At 37.6% G+C, this 22,976-nt stretch overlaps 1 protein-coding gene and 1 long non-coding RNA gene across 8 annotated transcripts in view; one reads left to right on the top strand and one right to left on the bottom strand.

Moving 5' to 3' along the window:
- Window positions 1-22,976, bottom strand: part of SPATS2 (spermatogenesis associated serine rich 2) — a 149,901-nt gene that overhangs the window by 38,787 nt on the left and 88,138 nt on the right. For all 3 annotated transcript variants that reach the window (XM_042946429.1, XM_042946428.1, XM_042946430.1), the window contains one exon: window positions 4,240-4,319. In XM_042946429.1, coding sequence (XP_042802363.1) covers window positions 4,240-4,319 — 80 coding nt within the window. The remainder of the gene's footprint in view (window positions 1-4,239; window positions 4,320-22,976) is intronic.
- LOC122224517 overlaps window positions 1-22,976 on the top strand; it is a 97,696-nt gene that overhangs the window by 24,308 nt on the left and 50,412 nt on the right. The gene's annotated exons all lie outside the window — the stretch shown is intronic.

Below are 22,976 nucleotides of genomic sequence, written 5' to 3'. Positions count from 1 at the left end.
GCCACCAACAGTAACAACTTAGATTTTTCAGTAGCATTTTTCAAAAACTTTTTTTTAATAATTCAGAATTTATTTTTTTAATGTCTTTATTTATTTTTGAGACAGAGAAGAAGTGCAAGCGGGGGAGGGGCAGAGAGAGAGAGACAGACAGACAGACAGATACAGAATCCGAAGTAGGCTCCAGGCTCTGCGCTGTCAGCACAGAGTCTGACACGGGGCTCGAACTCACAAACTGCGAGGTCATGACCTGAGCCAAAGTCGACATTTAACCAACTAAGCCATCCAGGCACCCCTCAAAAACATTTTTACTTCATATCATTTAATTATATAATAACACTATAAGGATAATTTATTATAAACTGTTTCAGGCATACAAAACATAATGGACATTCACTACATGATAATCAGCTTAATAAAATAAAATAGATGGCAACTGAGGCCCCCATGAAGTCCCTCATAAATCCCATCTCCCTCCTCTTCACAGAGATTTTCTGCCTTGAATTTGGTTTTATTCTGATACATGTTTTCGCACTTTTATGATGTATGTATATATCCATAGGTAATATATACTATTGTTTGCCTTACATAAATATTATCATACAATACATGTGTATATGCAATTCGCTTTTTTCATATAACATTGTTTTTTTAGATTTTTGTGTGTGTTGATAAATGCATCTTTTATTTATTTGAACCGTTACACAGCATTTCCATTGTATGAATATAGCCAATTTATTCATTCTGTTGATGGGCACTTACATTGTTTCCAATATTTGGCTGTTATGAAAAATGCTGGAATGAATATTCCTATGCTAATTTGCTACTGATTCTTCAGTGCCTAAAACAATGTTTATCACATTGTAAGCAATTAAAAAAAAGAAAAAAAATCATATCTTCTTGGAACAATGAGAGAAGGTCTCTATTGTGTAAAACCACTAGAATTCCTGAATATCAGAGCATCTACAAATTCATGACATAATGCCAAAATGTTCTTTAAAACAGATATGCCGGGGTGTCTGGGTGACTCAGTCACTTAACCGTCCAACTCTTGGTTTCAGCTCAGGTCACGATCTCATGGTTTGTGAGTCTGAGCCCCACACTGGGCTCTGCGTGGACACTACGGAGCCTGCTTGGGATTCCCTCCCTCCCTCTCTCCCTCCTCTCTGTCTCTCTCTCCCTCCCTCTTCCTCTCTCTCTCTCAAAATAAACAAATAAACTAAAAAAGAAATAGATATGCCAATTTTGTCAGACTTATTCCTAAGGATTTTTTTTTAAATTCAAGTATAATTAACATACAGTGTTATATTAGTTTCAGGTATAGAACATAATGATTCGACGATTCTATACATTTCTTAATGCTTATCGAGATAAGCCTACTCTTAATCCCCTTTATCTATTTCATCCATTCTCCTCCCACCCACCTCCACTCTGGGAGATTGGAGATAAAAAATATACCATTTACAACTACTATTCTGTTTTCCTTTTGGTATATCAATTTAATACACAGCAATTAAATGAATTAAAAGAATTTGATGAATTATTATAATTTCTAACTTTCTTAGCTTGTGTATGTAGATAGAAAATAATAGTATGGTCTACAAATAACAACCATTTTTTTCTTTCTTTCCAATCCTTCTAATTTTCATTTCTTGTCTCACTGCAAAATGTGAAATTGGCTATTTCTCCAAGAAGACCTGGCTCTTTTTGGTAGGCAGCAGTAGTTAGAAACCAGTATCTAAGAGCTAGGTATGTTTATTGTTACTGGGGAGTCATTATTTCTAGATTTTTTTCAGTGGATAGAGTTAAGAGATTTCATTTTTTACAACTTGAATTCAAAATAATATTTTCAATTCAAACATAACATTAAAAGGCTTTTTCTTATATAATTTTAAACATACCTCTCCTCTCTGTATGCTGTTTCAGGTCCTAAAAACATTAAATTATTTACTAATTTGCTTTATTCTATGATATTGAAAAATAATATTAATAAACTACAATATAATGTTAATAATGATAAAACACACAATTTGAGATTTATTTTCAATCCTTTTGTATATTTTTAAAAGTCTGTTTATTTTTGAGAGAGAGCACACGCAGGGGAGGGGCAGAGAAAGGAGACAGAATTCCAAGCAGGCTCTGTGCACGTGTTGTCAGTGCACAGCCCAACCCCAAGCTCAAACTAGTGAATTGTGATATCATGACCTAAGCCAAAAGCAAGTCAGATGCTTATTAACTCACTGAGCCACGCAGACGTCCCTCTTTGTTTTCTGAAATATCCCTCTTAAACACGCATAGTAAGAATATTGTGTTCAGAAGTCAGTGGGAAGATTTGTTCTAGTTCACCCTTTCCCTAAAGGTGAAATATTTTTAGGATCTCAATTTCATGTAAGATCTTAGCTCCAATTCCTAACCTAGGACAAGCCTTGGGGCCCTGAGTGGTAAAACCCATTTGTTACTGACACTGGCAAAATGTTTCACAGTTACCTAGCTCAGGCTTAAAATGCTGGTTTTTAATGCCCTCTATATTTTTGGCTCCCAGGGATTTCCTTAACTTTTTGAGTTGGGCTATGCATTTTTTAAATTTTTATTTGTTTATTTGTTTATTTATTTATTTATGTTTTAATTTATTTTTGAGGGGCGCCTGGGTGGCTTGGTCGGTTAAGCGTCCGACTTCGGCTCAGGTCATGATCTCACGGTCCGTGAGTCCAAGCCCCGTGTCGGGCTCTGTGCTGACAGCTCAGAGCCTGGAGCCTGTTTCAGATTCTGTGTCTCCCTCTCTCTCTGTCCCTCCCCTGTTCATGCTCTGTCTCTCTCTGTCTCAAAAATAAATAAACGTTAAAAAAAAAAAAAATTAAAAAAAAAAAAAAAAGAAATTTATTTTTGAAAGACAGAGCATGAGCAGAGTAGGGGCAGAGAGAGAGGGAGACATAGAATCTGAAGCAGGCTCCAGACTCTGAGCTGTCAGCACAGAACCCAATGTGGGGCTCAAAACCATGAACTGCAAGATCATGACCTGAGCTGAAGTTGGATGCTTAACCAACTAAGCCACCCAGGTGCCCCTATGCATTTTTAAATCATGTATGTTATTTTTCATTCTGTATTTCTACATATTTTATAACAGGAATGTTTTCAGGTTCTTCAGTCAACCATATTGCTTGAAAAGGAAGTACTTTTATATATGAAGAGAAGTAAAGTATCTTGTCTAAGTAATAAGCAAAGTCTGTATTACAACCTAAGTCTTTTTAGTACACTTGCTTTCATATCATTCTACCCTTTTTGTTTGTTTGTTTCAGGCTTACTGAACAATGATAAGGTTTAAAACCACAGAAATGGGAAGGTATATAATGTGTAATCCAAAGAAGGCTAATTTGTAATATACATTTTTGAGATGATCAAAATACTTAGTACTGATCACTATAAAATGAACTGTAGGCAAAACTTAGATACAATGATAAGGTAAGATTCTGATAACCTAAAATATGAAAGTGTTTATATTATTCAACCAATATAGTATATCTATGACTCTATAATCAACAATATACTTTTCTTAATAAGACAGAGAAAGCAATAAAGCTTTTGTCTTATGTTTTTCTCAATAAAACTCATTAAGGGTTATATTACTAAAAACACTTGGTTTTCTTCCATAGGAATATTACTTGGAAGAGCTATTTATCTTCTTGCACTAAACTCTCCTGGAGTTAAGAATCCTCTCCAAATCAGGGGCACGTGGGTGGCTCAGTTGGTTAAGTTTCTGACTTTGGCCCAGGTCATGATCTCAACAGTTCGTGAGCTTGAGCCCTGTGTACTGACAGCATGGAGATCTGGAGCCTGCTTCGGTTTCTGTGTCTTCCTCCCTCTCTGCCCTTCCCCTGCTCATTCTCTCTCTCTCTCTCTCTCTCTCTCTCAATCTCTCTCTCTCTCTCTCTCACACACACACACACACACACACACACACACACACACACACAACACACACATAAACATTAAAAAAAATTAAAAAAAAAAATCCTCTCCAAATGAAAGATTCTATTCAAGTTGTTCCTTGAAGAATGTTGCCAAATGAGATACACACTTAGCCATAAGTATTATTTGTTATAATATTAACTAATATTTGTGATATTAGTTATGCAAAGAAAATCATATTTCACTTTCTAAATGAGTTTGTGTAGCCACTGATTGTATTAGTACCTAAATTTTACTGTGACATTCAAGCTTACTATCCACAGTAAGTAGTCATACCTTCTCTTTCATGTTCTCAAAAGCTCCTCCTTGGGCCAGTACAGTATTGGACTGCAAATCAAAAATGAATCCTGATGTATCTGAAAGAATAAGAAGGAAAAAATATATTCAACATGATCCAAAACTAATATGTGATCCATCCCCAAACCATACCAGCTGATTTCCTCCCATAAACAATTAACAACAACTTAGTTTTGTTATTTTGCAAATTCTATTATATATATATATAACTTCATTTGGGTTAAAATTATAAAATCTGATTTAACTGAAACTGCCAAGAGCTTGAGAAAAACACTAAATACATCAACTATATTAGAATGTCCAGTAATCCTTGATATCTTTAACTATCCTATCTTCATTTAAAAGGCCCTTTTAAAATGTGGCAAGTAAATAGTTCCCCACGGTAAAATTTGACACTAATGAATCTGAAACTGTGAGTGAGCCTGAGAGCTTCTGTACCACTATTAATAACAATACATGAAACTAATTTCCATCTTCTACACTGCACTACACATATCATGTTCTTAGACTACAAATCCCTGAATACATTCATGTTTGTATCCCCAACACAGTGCTTGATGAAGCAACATACCTGAGTTTACACTACCAGCACAATACGGGAAAATTCAGCGCAAATTGATTGATTACAGAAAAGAGTTTGGCTTCCCTGTGCTTATAAAAAAAAGGTGATCTGCAAATTTAGTCAGTTTCTTTACCAGTGACTACGTAATCAATGAATTACCTCAGCCTTAACACTTGACAACCTGGTTTTAATCTAATGAGATGCAATGGCAGGAAATGGTTAGAATGCTTCCCAAATTCTGATGTGGATACTTATCTGGGGAAACTTAGGTTCAAATAAATGCAGGTTCTAGGGCGCCTGGGTGGCTCAGCTGGTTAAGCATCTGACTCTTGATTTCAACTCAGGTCACAATCTCACGGTTTGCAAGCCCCACACTGGCTCTGCGATGACAGCACGGAGTCTGCTTGACATTCTCTTTCTCCCTGTTTCTCTGCCCCTCCCCCACTCGAGTGTGTGTGCTCTCTCTCAAAGTAAATAAATTTTTTAAAATGCAGGTTCTGATTCACTAGTTTGGCTTGTCACCTGAGATTTATACTCTAAGGTAGTATCAACATTGCTGATCCATGCACCATACTTGGGAGTAGCTTGGGAGTTAGAATTTCAACAAAGCAAGTAAAAGGAGAAATTTTGAGAAAAGAGGCTGCTATGGTCTAAATGTTTGTATGCATCTCTCCTGCTGCTACTCACCGCCCCCCACCCCCCACCAACACATAGCACTAAATTCATACATTGAATTCCTAAAGTGTTAGTGTTATATAATGGTGTTATGGTGTTAGCAGGTGGGGCCTTTGAGAGGTGAATAGGTCACGAGAGTGGACTCTCATGATGGGATTAGTGCTCTTGTAGAAGAGACCCCACAGAGCTTTCCAGCCCCTGCCACCATAGGAGGACACAATGAGAAGTAGTCTATGACCCAGAAGAGGGCCCTCACTCAACCATGCTGGCACTCTAATCTCACACTTCCAGCTTCCCAAACCGTAAGAAGTAAATTTCTATTGTTTATAAGCTACCCAGTCTATCACAGCAGCCCAAACAGAATTAAGATGGAGTATAAAAAATACAGTAATATTTTAGTACACTTTCCAAATTCTTTTGCTATGATTATAGATGTGTTTTCATTAAAGCCTCTTTTCAGGGATAAAAGGTAAAGCATATAGTCAATGGTACTGTAATAGCATTGCATGGTGACAGATGGCAGCCACACTTGTGGTGAGCACAGCATCATATACAGACTTGTCAAATCGCTATGCTGTTGTACACCTGAAACTAATGTAACAAACACTGTGTGTCAGATATACTTCAAATAAAAAATGAATAAACTCTTTTACAGCTTAATCCTGGTTTTCAAATACTTCCTAATTCCTATGGAAGACTGGTAATTCATAAGGTAGAACGATAACAGCATTTTGGTACCAGAAGTGGAAAAGAGGATATGATTAGAGTCAATGTCATTCCAAGAAAAACTATGCTTGCCAGTTACCAATAAAACCATGAATTAATTTAGATTTAACTTCTGTAATACTGGCAGTTTTGAGACTGTTACTTAAGTTAAAAATTAGGTTGCACTTACCACAAACTCAGTGTTTAAGCCTGAGTTTTCTAGATGACTACATAATATGGTTAATTCTCAATTATCTTTATTAACTGAAAAGAAACACAGTATATAAAGATGGAAATCCTATGCGGTCAAAATACTATCCCAGCAACTTACTCAACTGCTATAGGTGATTTAACTTGGAGGTTACCAATACTCTCCTCCAAAGACATATTAATAAGCAATGAGATGATACAAAGGACATCGATAATCTTATTAAAGAATCACACCATCAACTTCTTTTAAGAAAATGAGGGTAGAGTGAATGAAAAACAGCATTTTGGGGGCCTATATTTAAATGAACTATTAGTATTACTAGCTTCTTATACATCATCTAACACTTTATCTTTTCCTTTTTTTTTTAACGATTACTTATTTATTCTGAGAAAGAGAATGTGCTCTCGGGTGTGAGGGAGGGGCAGAGAGAGAGAGAGAGAGAAAATCCCAAGAAGTCTCCACGCTCAGAATGAAGCCCAATGCAGGCTTGATCAAGATCAGGATCTGAGTTGATATCAAGAGTCAGACACTTAACCAAACCGACTGGGCCACCCAGGTGCAAAATAGGGATTTTTTTCCTTTAACAACACATTAGATGAGACAAAGTACCAGGCAAATAAAGATGATTTCTGTAAACACCTTCAGCTATTGCCCCTCCCCACCAATTAGCATAAGTATTATTAGGGTTTGTCTGGCATACATACCAGTTAGGATAATGATTAAAAATACATAAAGCAGCCAGGATCCCAAGAGGAAACAAATGGCACACTCAAATTGGGGAACCTGAGGAGAGTTTAATAAAGGGACTGTTTTCAAAGGTGCCAGTAAGGGTGGGGAAACCAAAAGATACAGTGCAGTACCCTTGGCTAATAACAATAATCTACACTGTTACTCTGAGGTTTTAAAGACGTGTAAGGAGGGGCGCCTGGGTGGCTCAGTCGGTTGAGCGACCGACTTCGGCTCAGGTCATGATCTCTCGGTCTGTGAGTTCAAGCCCTGCATCAGGCTCTGTGCTGACAGCTCAGAGCCTGGAGCCTGCTTCTGATTCTGTGTCTCCCTCTCTCTATGCCCCTCTCCCACTCATGCTCTCTCTCTCTCTGTCTCAGAAATAAACATTAAAAAATAAATAAATAAAGAGGTGTAAGGAGAAAGCAATTACTGGAAGCCAGAGACACAAGGCTCTTTCATCTTTGTTTCATCTGGTATGGAGAGGGCCAGAGGACTATAGCCAAGATCTTTGGTCAAAAGACAAGGTAAGCCCATAGTAACCCCCTCAGGAAAAGATTGGGAAATAAATACCACTACCTCACTGATCTCCCTGCCTCTGATCGCCCGCGTGTGTTGCCTACTGATCTAACCCAACTAAAAGCCAGAAGGCAAAAGAGCTGTTGCGGTAGTGCACCATACAGGGCAGCCTCCCAAGTTATAAATGCCAAGTTCTTATTTACATTCTAAATCATAAGTTCACCAAAACTAAAAAGCAATAATTTAACATCTTAACTTGCCTACTCATCAGCTAATATTGCCTCTTTTAACAACCAACAACTCAAGTACACTCAAAACCCTGCCTCAATGAACTGGAGCTTAAGTGCCCCTCAGCATTATAGATAAAGTCATTTTTAGTTCCCATCAACAATATTTAACAATTCTTTTATTTTTTCATGCAAAGAAAGCTTAAGATTTACTTAATTCCATCGGTAGGAAATCAGGCAGGATCTCATCCTTTGTTATCTATTCTTTGATAGCAAAGTGTGTATGATACTCTGCAAGAAATAAATTTTTAAAGAAAATGCACAAGACTTGTAAGTCTCACATAAGACTCATAAAGGATACAAGGAATTCTTAAGACTAAGCTTTCTTACCATTTATTTCACTCTATCAGGGACCACCTTTGAAGTTTCTTGGAATTATTTCAAATAGCATATATTTAAGAACATTTTGGATAAAGTATGTTATTTACAGGGTCACTGACATATTTGTAAATAATGCAGGCTTTGCTATTATTGCTTTTGCTGGCTTCAAAAATCAGGCAAAAGTCATTTTAAGCACTGAGGATTACACAGAAATATCTGAGTCTGATTATACCATGCATCATACCAAACTTGAACAAGTTTTCTTAAATTGAGGTATAATTGACATATATATAAAACACTATATTAGTTTCAGGTGTACAATGTACTGGGTCGCTATTTATATATATTTTGAAATGATCACCACAATAAATCTAGTTAACATTTGTCACCATACATACCTACAAAATATTTGTTGCAAGAACTCTTATGATTAACTCTCTTAGCAACCTACAAATATGCAAGACTATTAACTAGAGTTACCATGCTGTACATTATATCCCTAGGATTTATTTTTTTATAATTGGATGTCTGTACTTTTTGACCCCCTTTACCCATTTCACTCCCCATCCCAAATCCCCTCCCCATAACCATCAATCTGTTCTCTTTATCTACAAGCTTGGTTTCTTTTTTTTTTTTTTTTTTTTTTTTTTAAGATATCACATATAAGTGAGATCATATGATATTTGTCTTTCTCTGACTTATTCACTTGGCATAATACCCTCAATTCACATTGTCACAAATGGCAAGATTTACTTCTTTTTATGGCTAAATGATATTCCCCTGTCAGAATTTCCTTCCTTTTTTGAAGTGGATTTATTTTGAAAGAGAGACAGCACAAGTGGGGGAGGAGCAGAAAGAATCCCAAGCAGGCTTTGCACGGTCAGCGTGGAGTCCGATGTGGGGCTTGATGTGGGGTTCAATGTAGGGCTCAAACTCATGAACCTCGAGATCATGACATGAGCTGAAGTCAGATGTTTAACCAACTGAGCCACCCAGGCGCCCTCCTTTGTTTTTAATACTGAATAATATTCCTGTGTGTGTGTGTGTGTGTGTGTGTGTAGAGAGAAGAATAGAAGGGGCTCAAAGCCAGGTATGGAATAAGTCTAAGGATTCTTACAGAAACTACCGAATTTGTATCTTTGAATTCAACAAAAACTTATGATTTTAGATTATGTTTTTCCATTAATATAGATGATGGTAAATTACTCTATTATCCCTTCTGACAAGTGAAGAGAAACATCTGGGAGGGAATTATAATACCTCCCAGAATACTTTAATTTTACAATGATAAGAAAATCAGTCATGGTATCATTTCTCACCCAAACTCACACAATGAGAAATCTACAGCAGAATCAAGGACAGACTCCAAGCTTAATGCTATACATTAGTGCTGTAACTCACCACACACTAGTTCTCAAGTTGCCATTATTTTAACAGTACCTTGGTATATCACCTTTCTTCTATGGATCTCAGATTCTTGTTATTACTCACTGATATTCCTTAACACATGCATAAAACAAATGGGATAACAAAATTATTCATATTTCACCACGATCAAAGAGAGGCCACAGAGGTAAGATCTTCCGATTAAATGCAGATAAGCCCACAGGAAGAAAGCCTGGATGCACACATTACCTAACACGGGTGATGATCACTTGTCATATTTTCTCAAACTAGATCAGCTTCCTCTTAAAAATTGAAAAGTAGGGGTGCCTAGGTGACGCGGTTGGGTTGAATGTCTGACTCTTGATTCCGGCTCAGGTCATGCATGATCCCAGGGTCATGGGATTAAGCCCTGCATCAGGTTCCACACTGAGCATGAAGCCTGTTTGGGATTCTCTCTCTCTCCCCTCCACTGTCCCCTCCCCTGCTTGCATGAGCACACACATACTCTCTAAAAAAAAAAAAAAAATCAAAAATTAAAAAAATTTAAAGGTAGACTCAAGAGTTTAAGTGTGAATTCTTACAGAAGTATATCTCATGAACAGTTAAATAACCTAAAGTTCTCCTTTAGCCTGAACACAGCCTATATTCAATCACCTAAAAGAAAACAACCAGTGTCTTGAAATTTTTTTCTCATGCCAATTTTGAAAATAGTCCATGTATAAATCACCAATAAAATGGCAGATAGAGTTCAGTTTCTTCTTGTGCACTAATTACAAATATGGGAACAGGAATTATATTACATAAATGTGACTGCAAATAAAAGAAAGTTATTGTCACAGACATGACTAGCTATGAAGCCTAGGGTATATTCACAACCTCAAAACTGAAGAGGCCACCAACTTCAATTTCCTAGGTCAATTTTCTCTTCTGCCAATTTACCACCTAAGCTTGGAAGAATTATAACTATTTTGGTAAGAAAAAAGGCATATACAAAAGATAAAGATGGGGCGCCTGGGTGGCTCAGTCAGTTAAGCGTCTGACTTCAGCTCAGGTCATGTTCTCGCAGTCTGTGAGTTTGAGCCCCACATCAGGCTCTATGTTGACAGCTCAGAGCCTGGAGCCTGCTTTGGACTCTGTCTGTCTCTCTCTCTCTCTCTCTCTCTCTCTGGCCCTGCCCTGCTTGCACTCTGTCTCTCTCTCAAAAATAAATAAACATTAAAAAAAAAGATAAAGAGAATGTGTAAGTAATGAAAAATCAAGCTTGGAAGAGGAGCAAATCCTAAATGGGAAATTTAGAAAAACAACTATGTCAAAATGCCATTTTTAAAGATGTCTAGTCTGCTTTAAGTAATTCTACTATGGAGTACTGTTATAGCCTTCTGGAATGCTAACACTTTTTTATATTTAGTTCTTTAAAAGTTATTTAAGAAACTTCCATCTCGGTTGTCAGTGGCCAAATACAAAAATCTTTGCAACCTGAACACAGTAGGTTGCAAGGATATAGACTTACAGTCTCATCAACTGGCCTTTCCAGGCATCTCAGATGACTACTGCTATGGTTTACAGGTTCTGAAAAATCCACACTTCAACTACCAGTCAATCTGCTAAGTGGGTCTTCAATGGAAGAAAGCAGCCTTATATTTCCCTATTTCTCCTTCATTTATCATATAGTCTTAACGACTGTTTAAATTTTTTTACTTTGTTCCTTTGAGTGCTTCTTCAACTACATTCTGAAGGATACTGTGCTTCCTCTTACAAGGCAAAGAAATTACACTGGGAAATTTACAAACTTCTAGAATTAGTTTTGATTTTTCCAGGTAAAGCTTGCTAGAAAATCAGAGTTTTTATTAACGACACAAATGAACAATTAAATCCTACCTTATTCTTACCACTAGATTTTCCTAGGTTTCCATCAAGTGCAACAGAACAAGCTTCATTCATTCATTCATTCATTCATTCATTCGTTCAGAGAAAGGGAGCGGGGGCGCCTGGGTGGCTTAATCGGTTAAGCATCCCACTTCAGCTCAGGTCATGATCTCACAGTTCGTGGGTTTGAGCCCCATGTCGGGCTCTGTGCAGACAGCTCAGAGCCTGAGCCTGCTTTGGATTCTGTGTCTCCCTCCCTCTCTGCCCTTCCCCTGCTTGTGCTCTGTCTCTGTCTCTCAAAATAAATAAATGTAAAAAAAAAAAAAAAATTTTAGAGAGAGGGAGCACACACACCAAGCAGGCTCCCTGCTGTCAGCACAAAGCCCGACACAGGGCTCGAACTCACAATGAGATCATAACCAGAGCCAAAGTCAAGAATTGGACACTTAACCAAATAAGCTACCCAGGCGCCCCTAGAATAAACTTCTATTTTTTAAGTTAACAAGGATTCTTGAGGTTTTCATTATTTAAAAGGTTTACTGGTTCTAATAATAATTCTGTCAATTTCTCTATGAATTGTGATTGAATAGGAAATTCTGTCCACCTTTCCAAAACCTTCTTAGTAATATACCCTAGAGAATAGCCAGGAGGCAGTGATATTTATTTTAATGCCCCACCTCTTCTGTCTCAATGCCACCTTTCATTAGTTTGGAATTAGTTCTCCCACATATGAAATGAAATGCACAGCTTTAAAAAAAGTTCTTTCCTACTCATTACTGCCCTACAGAGTCTGAGGAATTCTATAGCTTTTCCAGGAAAAAAACCCTCAATTTCATAAATTAAAAGAATAAAGCATTTGAGAACTGTGATTTTTTTTTTTTTAAAGAACACAAACAGGGGCGCCTGAATGGCTCAGTTGGTTAAGTGTCTGACTCTTGATTTTGGCTCAGGTCATGATCCTAGGGTTGTGGCACCAAGCCCCACATTAGGCAGTGTGCTGAGCACGGAGCCTGCTTGGGATTCTCTCTCTCTCCTTCTGCCCCTCTCCTCCACTCGCTCTAAAATAAAAAAATATTAAAAAAAATTAAAAATAAAAGACACAAATCTTCGATTACTAAGATCAACTATACATTCTTTGCTGATTCTAGATCATCTCTGAGCTAATGTCTTATTCACAAAATCTTGTATGTAGTTCCAAGGTTTACATGAATTCAGTTACTTAGAAAATTATGAAGCCACATGATGACTACTATGACATCTTACAGCCAACTTTCAAACTTTTCAATGGAATGGGACACTAAAATAGAATAAAAATTAAATATTTAGTTAAATCTTTACTTCTAAGTAGTGAGAAAAACTGTCATGAGTTTTATGTTTCTATTGGCTAATCTCTCCTTGCCTTTGGGGAAAGGGAAAAATAAATTGTGATGTGGCTAAAAGATGGATAGCCAGTAAAAACAGGGGAAAAAAGAGAAATCAAGGAATCTGGATAATCTAAAAACCAGAAAATCAGTTTGCAAATGAATCAAGTTGTATAAAATGCCTCTGTGTGAGTTGTTCACATAAGTCTGAAGAAAAACATAGTTTTAGCTACTAAGGGCGTATTTTCAGTCTCTCTTACAAGTCAAACCCTCATTTGTAGATTTCAATAAAATTTCTCTAATGAGATTATTAACTCCTAGTTGTTATACAATATATGCCATAGTTCTGGGTTTAAGGTGGATTGGATGAACTGAATGCGCTATTTTTTTTATTTATTTGGGGGGCGGGCAGGGGAGGGTAGGGCAGAGAGAGGGAATCCCAAGCAGGCTTTGCACTGTCAGCACAGAGCTGGATGCGGGGCTCAAACTTACAAACTGTGAGATCATGACCTGAGCTGAAATCAAGAGTCAGATGCTTAATCGACTGAGACACCCAGTGCACTATTTTTTTTTTTAATGTTTATTTAGTTACTTATTTTAAGTGTGAGAGGGACAGAGAGAGAGAGAGAGAGAGAGAGAGAGAGTCCCAAGCAGGCTCCACACTGCCAACGCAGAGCCCAATGCACAGCCTGTTCCTATCAACCTCAAGATCATGACCTGAGCTGAAATCAAGAGTTGGATGCTTAACTGACTGAGCCACCCAGGCGCCCCTGAATGCACTATTTTTTTAAAAAAATTAGTCCCTACTCCTCACTGTTCTTCAGATTCTCAAGAATTCTACCAGCTATCTCAGGAAAGAAACTCAATTCCAGTAAGTCAATGAAATCAAAACATTTAAGAACTATGATATTTAAAAGTCAAAGAAATCTTCAATTACTAAGCTCAGTACAGACTAGCTGGTAGAATTGCTGAGAATCTGAAGGAGAGTGAGAAGGAAATATTTTTTTTAAACTGTGTGTTTCATTTCATATATAGAACTAAAGTTTATTTCTTTTTATTTATTTTGAGAGAATGCACATAAGCACAAGCTGGGGAGGGGCAGAGAAAGAGGGAAAGAGAGAATCCTAAGCAGGCTCCATGCTGTGAGGCAGAGCCCGATGCAGGGCTTGATGTCACAAACCATGAGATCATGACATGAGCCCAAATCAAGCGCCAGATACTTAACCAACTGAGCCAATCAGGCACCCCTAATTTCAGTCTAAAAAAATTTTTTTTAAATTCATGTTTATTCTTGAGAGCGACAGAGAGAGCACGTGCACAAGTGGCAGAGGGGCAGAGAGAGAGGGGCAACACAGACTCCAGGCTCTGAGCTGTCAGCACAGAGCCCGACCCGGGTTTGAACCCACAAACCATGAGATCGTGACCTAAGCCGAAGTCACACGTTTAATCAACTCAGCCACCCAGGCGTCCCTCTAATTTCAGTTTAGATCTGAGAGATATTCTTTTGTCACTGTAAAAGACTTTGCTTTGGATGTTCCTTCTAGCACCGTAGAACAATGAATATCTTCCCTTTCCAGCGCAGCCCATCCCCTGTGCTTCAAGGTACAGAAATGAACAAGTAACCCTAATTTCATGCTCTGTCTCCAACAAAACGATATCCTTTCTCCTAAAACCACAGCACTGCAAATCTGTCACTCTTTACTCATCAACCTTTATGCAAATAAAAATTAAATGTTTCTTCTTTCCTAAACCGCAAAAATTATGAATCAATTATCTACTTTGATTATAAATATTTCTATATCCACATAATTGTTATAATTACCACAAGGTAGACACTAGCTTTTAAGTGTTATACTTGTGAAGGTTTAAGACACACATTACCTACATAACACACTTGTTTAGGCCCATTCTGTCCTAATAAAACATCTTTAAAAAATATTTTATTGCGAAATATAACACATTTACAGTGCACACACACACATGAAGTATCACAGCTTGATAATTTATCACAAACACTCAAATACTACTACCCAGGTTAGAGAAATAAAACTGCCAGTACCCCAGAAGTTTTCCTTATGTATCCTTCCATTATTGTCTCTCACCATTCACCAAAGGCACGATTCTCCAAACTTTTCTTCATAGCTGATATCACTGAAGAAGACACACCTAAATATTATTGTATAGTTTTATCTATAAAAGGAATAATTCTGTGTGTATTTTATTTTTGGTGCCGCGGGTTGTTTCGCTCAACACTGTTTGTAAGATTCATGCATGTTTTTGCAAATAAATGTAGTTTGTTCATTTTCCTTGAATATTTATTTCATTGTATGATTATGCCATTGTTGATTTATCTATTCCACTAAACAACTGATGGACAAATGGTGAACAGTTCGGCTGTTTACTAGACAAATGATAGACAATTGGCTTGCTGCTAGTTTTTGGCGAATACAAATAATGCTGTTTTGAATATTCTTGTACAAACCTCCTGGGGACCTGGGAATGAACTGCTGTTCAATACTCAAAAACAGAACTAAGTCATAAGGTATGCACATCTTCAATTCTAGTATATATGTCAAACAGCTTCTCAAAGTAGCTGTACCAATTTAAACTTCCACTAGCAGTTTTTGAAAGTTTCTATTACTCCACAGACTCACATTCTTGGTATTGTTAATCTTTTTTTAAATTGTAGCCATTCCAGTACAAAGAGAAGTAGTATCTTGTTTCAATTTTCATTTCATTTCTTTTTACTTTATTTTTATTTCTTTTATGTTTATTTATTTTTGAGAGAGAGACAAAGTACGAGTGGGGGAGGAGCAGAGAAAGAGAGGGAGACACAGAATCTGAGGCAGGTTCCGGACTCCATGCGGTCAGCACAGAGCCCGATGCGGGGCTCGAACTCACAAACTGTGAGATCATGACCTGAGCTGAAGTCAGACACTTAACTGACTGAGACACCCAGGCGCCCCATCTTCTTTTGTTTTTAATATTTTTTAACGTTTATTTATTTTTGACAGGAGAAAGAGATGGGCGGGGGGGGGGGGGGAAGGAGGGAAGGAGGGAGATAGGGTGAGCAGGGGAGGGGAAGAGAGGGGACAGGGGATCCAAGGCAGGCTCTGTGCTGACAGCGCAGAGCCTGATGCAGTGCCTGAACCCACAAACCATGAGATCATGACCTGAGCTGAAGTCAGATGCTTAACCAACTGAGCCACCCAGGTGCCCCTCACTTATTTCTAAAAAGAATGAGTGCCCTCACATATGTTATTAGCCATTTTGTTATTCTCTCTCCTGACAATGCCTACTAATGCCCTGTATTTGGAGGAAGAATGGTCTTTTTCTCTGTATCATGTTTAAATGATTTAAACATGATACAAATTTCTTCTCCCATTCTGTGTCTTGCCTGTTAGCTCTCCTAAATGCCCCTTTCAATGAATAGTTCTTAATTTTAATGTAATAATGCATTGACATTCTTTCCCTTTATGATTGTTTCATTGATTTATTTATTTTTAAAAATTTTTTTAACATTTATTTTTGAGACAGAGAGAGAGAGACAGCATGAACAGGGGAGGGTCAGAGAAAGAGGGAGACACAGAATCCGAAACAGGCTCCAGGCTCTGAGCTGTCAGCACAGAGCCCGACTTGGGGCTCGAACCCACAGACCGCAAGATCATGACCTGAGCCGAAGTCGGACGCTTAACCGACTGAGCCACCCAGGCGCCACTCATTTATTTATTTTTATTTTTCTGATTTCAGGAGAATTTAGTGATTCATCCCTTATATATAACACCCAGTGCTCATCCCAACAAATGCCCTCCTTAGTACCCAGTTAGCCCATTCCTCCACCAACATCCTTCCAACAACCCTCAGTTTATTCTCTGTATGTAAGAGTCTCTTATGGTTTGCCTCCCTCTCTCTTTTTATCTTATTCTTCCTTTCCTTCCTTTATGTTCATCTATTTTGTTTCTTTTTTCTTTTTTAATGTTTATTTTTGAGAGAGAGTGGGATACACACAGAATGCAAGCAGGGAAGGGGCAAAGTGAGAGGGAGACGTGGAATCTGAAGCAGGCTCTAGGCTGTCCAACAGAGCCTTATGTGGGGCTTGAACTCATAAACAATGAGATCATGACCTGAGCCAAAGTCGGACGCTTAACTGACTGAGCTACCCCGGTGCCCCTCATCTGTTTTGTTTCTTAAATCCCACATATGATTGAAATCATATGATATCTTTCTCTTACTGATTTATTTAACTTAGCATAATACATTCTAGCTCTATCCACATTGTTGCAAATGGCAAGATTTCATTCTCTCTGATCACTGAGTAATATTCCATTGTATATTTATACCAAATCTTTATCCATTCATCAGTCGATATACATCTGGGGCTCTTTCCATAATTTGGCTATTGTTGAAAGTGCTGCTATAAACAATGGGATGCATGTGCCTCTTCAAATCTGTATTTTTGTATCCTTTGGATAAATACCTAGTGGTGCAATTGCTGGGTCACAGGGTAGCTCTATCTAATTTTTTTGAGGAACCTCCATACTGTTTCCTAGAGTGGCAGCACCAGTTTGCATTCCCACCCACAGGGCAAAAAGGTTCCCCTTTCTCTGCATCCTCGTCAACATCTGTTGTTTCCTGAGTTGTTCGTTTTAGCAACTCTGACATGTGTGAGGTGGCATCTCGTTCATTGTGGTTTTGATTTGTATCTCCCTGATGATGAGTGATGTTAAGCAGTTTTTCATGGGTGTTAGCCATCTGGATGTCGTCTTTGGAAAAGTGTCTGTTCATGTTTTTTGCCCATTTCTTCACTGGATTGTTTTTTGGCTGCTGAGTTTGATAAGTTCTTTACAGATTTTGTATACTAACCCTTTATTTGATATGTCATTTGCAAATATCTTCTCTCATTCCATCAGTTGCCTTTTAGTTTGGTTGATTGTTTCCTTCGCTGTGCAGAAGCTTTTTACCTTGGTGAGGTCTTAATACTTCATTTTTGTTTTTGTTTCTCTTGTCTCTGGAGACATGTCTAGTAAGAAGTTGCTGCAGCCGAGGTCATAGAGGTTGTTGTCTCTTTTCTCCTGTAGGATTTTGATAGTTTCCTGTCTTACCTTTAGGTCTTTCATCCATTTTATTTTTGTGTATGGAGGAAGAAAGTGGTCCAGGTTCATTCTTCTGCATGTTGCCGTCCAGTTTTCCCAACACCATTTGCTGATAAGACTGTTATTTTTTTCCAGTATTGGATATTCTTTTCTGCTCTGTCAAAGATTAGTTGGCCATACATTTGTGGGTCCATTTCTGGGTTCTCTATTCTGTTTCAATGATTTATGTGTTTGTTTTTATGCCAGTTATAATTAGTGCTTTTCAGGTCTATTTAAAAACTCTTTCCCTGAGATAATGTTTGAGACTTGCTTCAAAATAATCCACTGAGGGGGCATCTGGGTGGCTCACTTGGTTGGGGGTCCAACTTCAACCCAGCTCATGATCCCACGCTTTGTGGGTTCGGGCCCCACTTCAGGCTCTGTGCTGACAGCTCAGAGCCTGGAGCCTGCTTCGGATTCTGTGTCTCCCTCTCTATCTGCCCCTCCCCTGCTTGCACTCTGTCTCCCAAAAATAAATAAACATTAAAAAAAATCCACTGAGGGTGGGTGGAAGTACAGACAAAAAAGATTGGCCATGTGTTAATTACTGTACCTGAGTCATGAGTATTTGGGAGTTCACTGTATTAGTCTACTTTTATAAGCTTAAAAATTTCAAAAACAAATTAAAAGAAAATAAATGTTATTAAAAAGTCCTGGAACTTTTAAGTGATTATAGCAAGGTTGCAGGATACAAGGTCAATATACAAAAGTCAACTGCTTTCTCATATAAAAGCAATAAACAAGTTTTTTGAATGTGAAATTAAAAACACAATACCATTTATGTTACCACCCCCCAAAGTAAAATACTTACATATAAAACTAACAAAGTATGCATAAGACATATATGAGGAAAACAATAAAATCCTGAGGAAAAAAAAGAAAGAACTAAATAAAAGGAGAGCTATTCTATCTTTGTAGATAGGAAGACTCAACATTGACAAGATGTCAGTTCATTCCAACTTGGTCTATAGATTATATACAATCCCAATCAAAATGCCAGCAATTTATTTTGTGGATATTGATAAAATGATTCTAAAGTTTATATGGAGAGGCAAAAGACACAGAATAGCCAACACAACATTGAAGGAGAATAATGCTGAAGATATGACACTACATAAATTCAAAACATATTATAAAGCTACAATAATCAGGGAGCCTGGGTGGCTCAGTCAGTTAAGTGTCTGACTTCAGCTCAGGTCATGATCTCATGGTTTGTGAGTCTGAACCCCAAATCGGGCTCTCTGCTGTCAGTACAGAGGCTGCTTGGGATCTTCTGTCCCCCTCTCTTTCTGCCCCTCCCCCACTCATGCTCTCTCTCAAAAATAAACATTAAAAAAACAAAGCTACAGTAATCAAAGCAGTATAGTATTGGTGAAAGAAAACAGACAAACAAACAAACAAACAATGGAACAGAATATAGAGAGCCAGAAATAGACCAACATAGATTTTTGACAAGGGAGCAAAGGCAATACATTGGACCTTAAGGAAGTCTTTTCAACATGGTGCTAGAACAACCAGACATCCACAAAAAAAAAAAAAAAAAAAAAAAAAAAAAAAATCTAGACACACTTTATTTACAAATATTAACACCAAATGGATCACAGACCTAAGTGTAAACTGTAATACTATAAAAACTATAAAACTAGAAGATAATATAAGAGAAAGCCTAGATAACCTTGGGTTTTGCAGTGACTTTTTAGATGCAACACCAAAGGCACAATCCATGAAAAGAATAATTGATAAGCTGGACTTCATTAAAATTAAAACTTTCTGATCTGCAGAAGACATTGTCAAGAGAATGAAAAGACAAGCCACAGACTGGGAGAAAATATTTGCAGAAGACATCTGATAAAGTGTTGTTACTCAAAATATACAAAGAACTCTTAAAACTCAACAATAAGAGGGGCGCCTGGGTGGCGCAGTCGGTTAAGCGTCCGACTTCAGCCAGGTCACGATCTCGCGGTCTGTGAGTTCGAGCCCCGCGTCAGGCTCTGGGCTGATGGCTCGGAGCCTGGAGCCTGTTTCCGATTCTGTGTCTCCCTCTCTCTCTGCCCCTCCCTCGTTCATGCTCTGTCTCTCTCTGTCCCAAAAATAAATAAAAAACGTTGAAAAAAAAAAAAATTAAAAAAAAAAAAACAATAAGAAACAATACAATTTAAACATGGGCCAAGGCCTTAAGAGACACCTCACCAAAGAAGATATACAGATGGCAAACAAGCCAGATGGCAAAGATGCTCCTCATCACAGGTCATGAAGGAAATATAGATTAAAACAAGATGCCACTACACATCTCTTAGAATGGTCCAAATCCAGAACACCGACAACACTAAATGCTGGCAAGGATGTGGAACAACAGGAACTCCCATTCATTGCTGGTAAAAATGCAAAATGGTACAGGCACTTTGGAAAACAGTTTGGCAGTTTCTTTAAAAACTTACCATGCAATCCAGCAATCAATCTTTTTGGTATTTACTCAAAGGAGCTGAAAACATGCCCACATAAAAACCTGTATATGGATGTTTATAGCAACTCTATAAAATTGCCCAAAATTCCAAGAGGTCCTTGGATAAACTATGATGGTGAATGGATAAACTATGATAGATTCAGACAAAAGAATATTATTCAGTGCTAAAAAGAAATTAGCTAACAAGTCATGAAAAGACATGAAACAACCTTAAATGCATATTACTAAGTGAAATAAGTCAATGTGAAAAGGCTACATCCTGTATGATTACAGCTATATGACATTCTGGAAAAGGCAAAACTAGAGTGACAGTAAAAGGATCAGTAGTTGTCAGGGGTTAAGTGGAATGAAAGATTAAAAAGCAGAGCACACAGGATTTTTAGAGCAGTGAAACTACTCTATATGACCCTGTAATAGTGGATACAGGTCATTATTCATTTGTCCAAATCCAAAGAATATACTACACCAAGAGAGAATCCTAATGTAAACTACAGACTTTAGGTGACAATGATGTGTCTATGTAAGTTTACCAATTGTAACATATGTGTCACTATGGTGGAGGATATGGATAATGGGGGAGGGTATGTGTGGGGGTAGGAGGTATAGGGGAAATCTGTACCTTCTGCTAACTTTGCTGTAAACCTAAACCTGCTCTAAAACACATAATCTATTAAAACATTTAAAAAACACTATTGAGGAAAAAAGTTTAAAAAGGAAAGAGTCCTTCCTTTTCTGAGCCCATGAAGATACTCTTCTAAATTACATTTATAAGCTTTATTGTTTTACCTTTCACATTTAGATCTATAATCTAAACCCTGGAATTGATTTACAGGCATGAAGTAAGTAAGGAACAGAGTTGTATTTTTTCCATATGGATTTCCAAATGTCTCAGATCTAACTGAAACAAGATCATCTTTTCCTCAATGCCTACAGTACTACTTTTCAAATAAAATCTCCATATATGAATAGCTCTGTTTCTGGGCTCTCTGTTTCATTTGTCCATATTTCCATCTTACTGGTAATACCATATTGTCTTTTTTTTTTTTTATTTCAAATTTTAGTTAGTTAACATACAGTGCAATATTGGTTTCAGGAGTAGAATTCAGTGATTCATCACTTACATACAATACCCAGTGCTCGGGGGAACCTTCCGACTTCAGCTGAGGTCATGATCTCACAGTTCTTAAGGTTCAAGCCTGTGCTGGGCTCTATACTGACAGCTCAAAGCCTGTAGCCTGCTTAGGATTCTGTGTCTCCCTCTCTCTCTGCCCCATCCTACTTGCGCACAGTCTCTCTCTCTCTCTCACTCAAAAATAAACATTTTAAGAACTAGACAAATTCCTAGAAACTCACACACTACCAAAACTGAAACAAGAAGAAAGAGAAAAGTTGAACAGACCTAAGACCAGCAAAGAAATTGAATCAGTAATTAAAAATCTCCCAACAAACAAGAATCTTGGGCCGGATGGCTTCCCAAGGGAATTCTACCAGACATTTAAAGAAGAGTTAATATCTATTCTTCTCAAACTGTTCCAAAAAACTAGAAGTGTAAGGAAAACTTCCAAATGCATTCCATGAGGCCAGTGTTACCTTGATTCCAAAACCAGACAAAGACCCCACTAAAAAGGAGAATTACAGGCCAATATTCCCTGATAAACCTGTATGTAAAAATTCTCAACAAGATACTAACAAATCAAATTCAACAGTACATTAAAAGAATTATTCACCATGATCAAGTGGGATTTATTCCTGGGCTGCAGGGCTGGTTCAATATCCACAAATCAATCAACATGATACACCACATAAATTTAAAAAATGGGTAAGAATCGTATGATCCTGTCAAAAGATGCAGTAAAAACATGTGGCAAAATACAGCATCCATTCTTGATAAAAACTCTCAACAAAGTAGGGATATATGGGACATAACTCAACATCATAAAGGCCATATAAGAAAGGCCCACAGCTAATATCATCCTCAATGGAGAAAAACTAAGGGCCTTTCCCTACAGTGAGGAACAAGATAAGGATGCCCACTCTCACCATTACTATTTAACAGTACTGAAGTCTTAGCCTCAACAATCAGACAACAAAAAGAAATAAAGGGCATACGAATTGGCAAGGAAGAAATCAAACTTTCACTATTTGCAGATGACATGATACTCTATGTAGAAAACCCAAAAGACTCCACCAAAAAATCGTTACAACTAATACATGAACCCAGCAAAGCTGCAGGATATAAAATCAACACGCAGATATCTGTTGCATTTCTAAACACCAATAATGAAGGAGCAGAAAAAAGAAATCAAGGAATTAATCCCATTTATAATCGCACACACACACAAAAAAGATATCTAGGAATAAACCTAACTAAAGAGGTAAAAGATCTGTACTCTGAAAACCATACTGTATTAATTACTGTAGCTTTACAGTAAGTCTTAATTGGATTCAGTGAGTTCTCTGACTTTGTTGTTAAGAATTCTTCAGCTATTCTTGGCCCTTTG

The sequence above is a fragment of the Panthera leo genome, chromosome B4, assembly GCF_018350215.1.
Source record: "Panthera leo isolate Ple1 chromosome B4, P.leo_Ple1_pat1.1, whole genome shotgun sequence".
In the NCBI taxonomy this organism is placed as follows: Eukaryota; Metazoa; Chordata; class Mammalia; order Carnivora; family Felidae; genus Panthera; species Panthera leo.
This window is presented reverse-complemented; position numbering and strand designations above follow the sequence as displayed.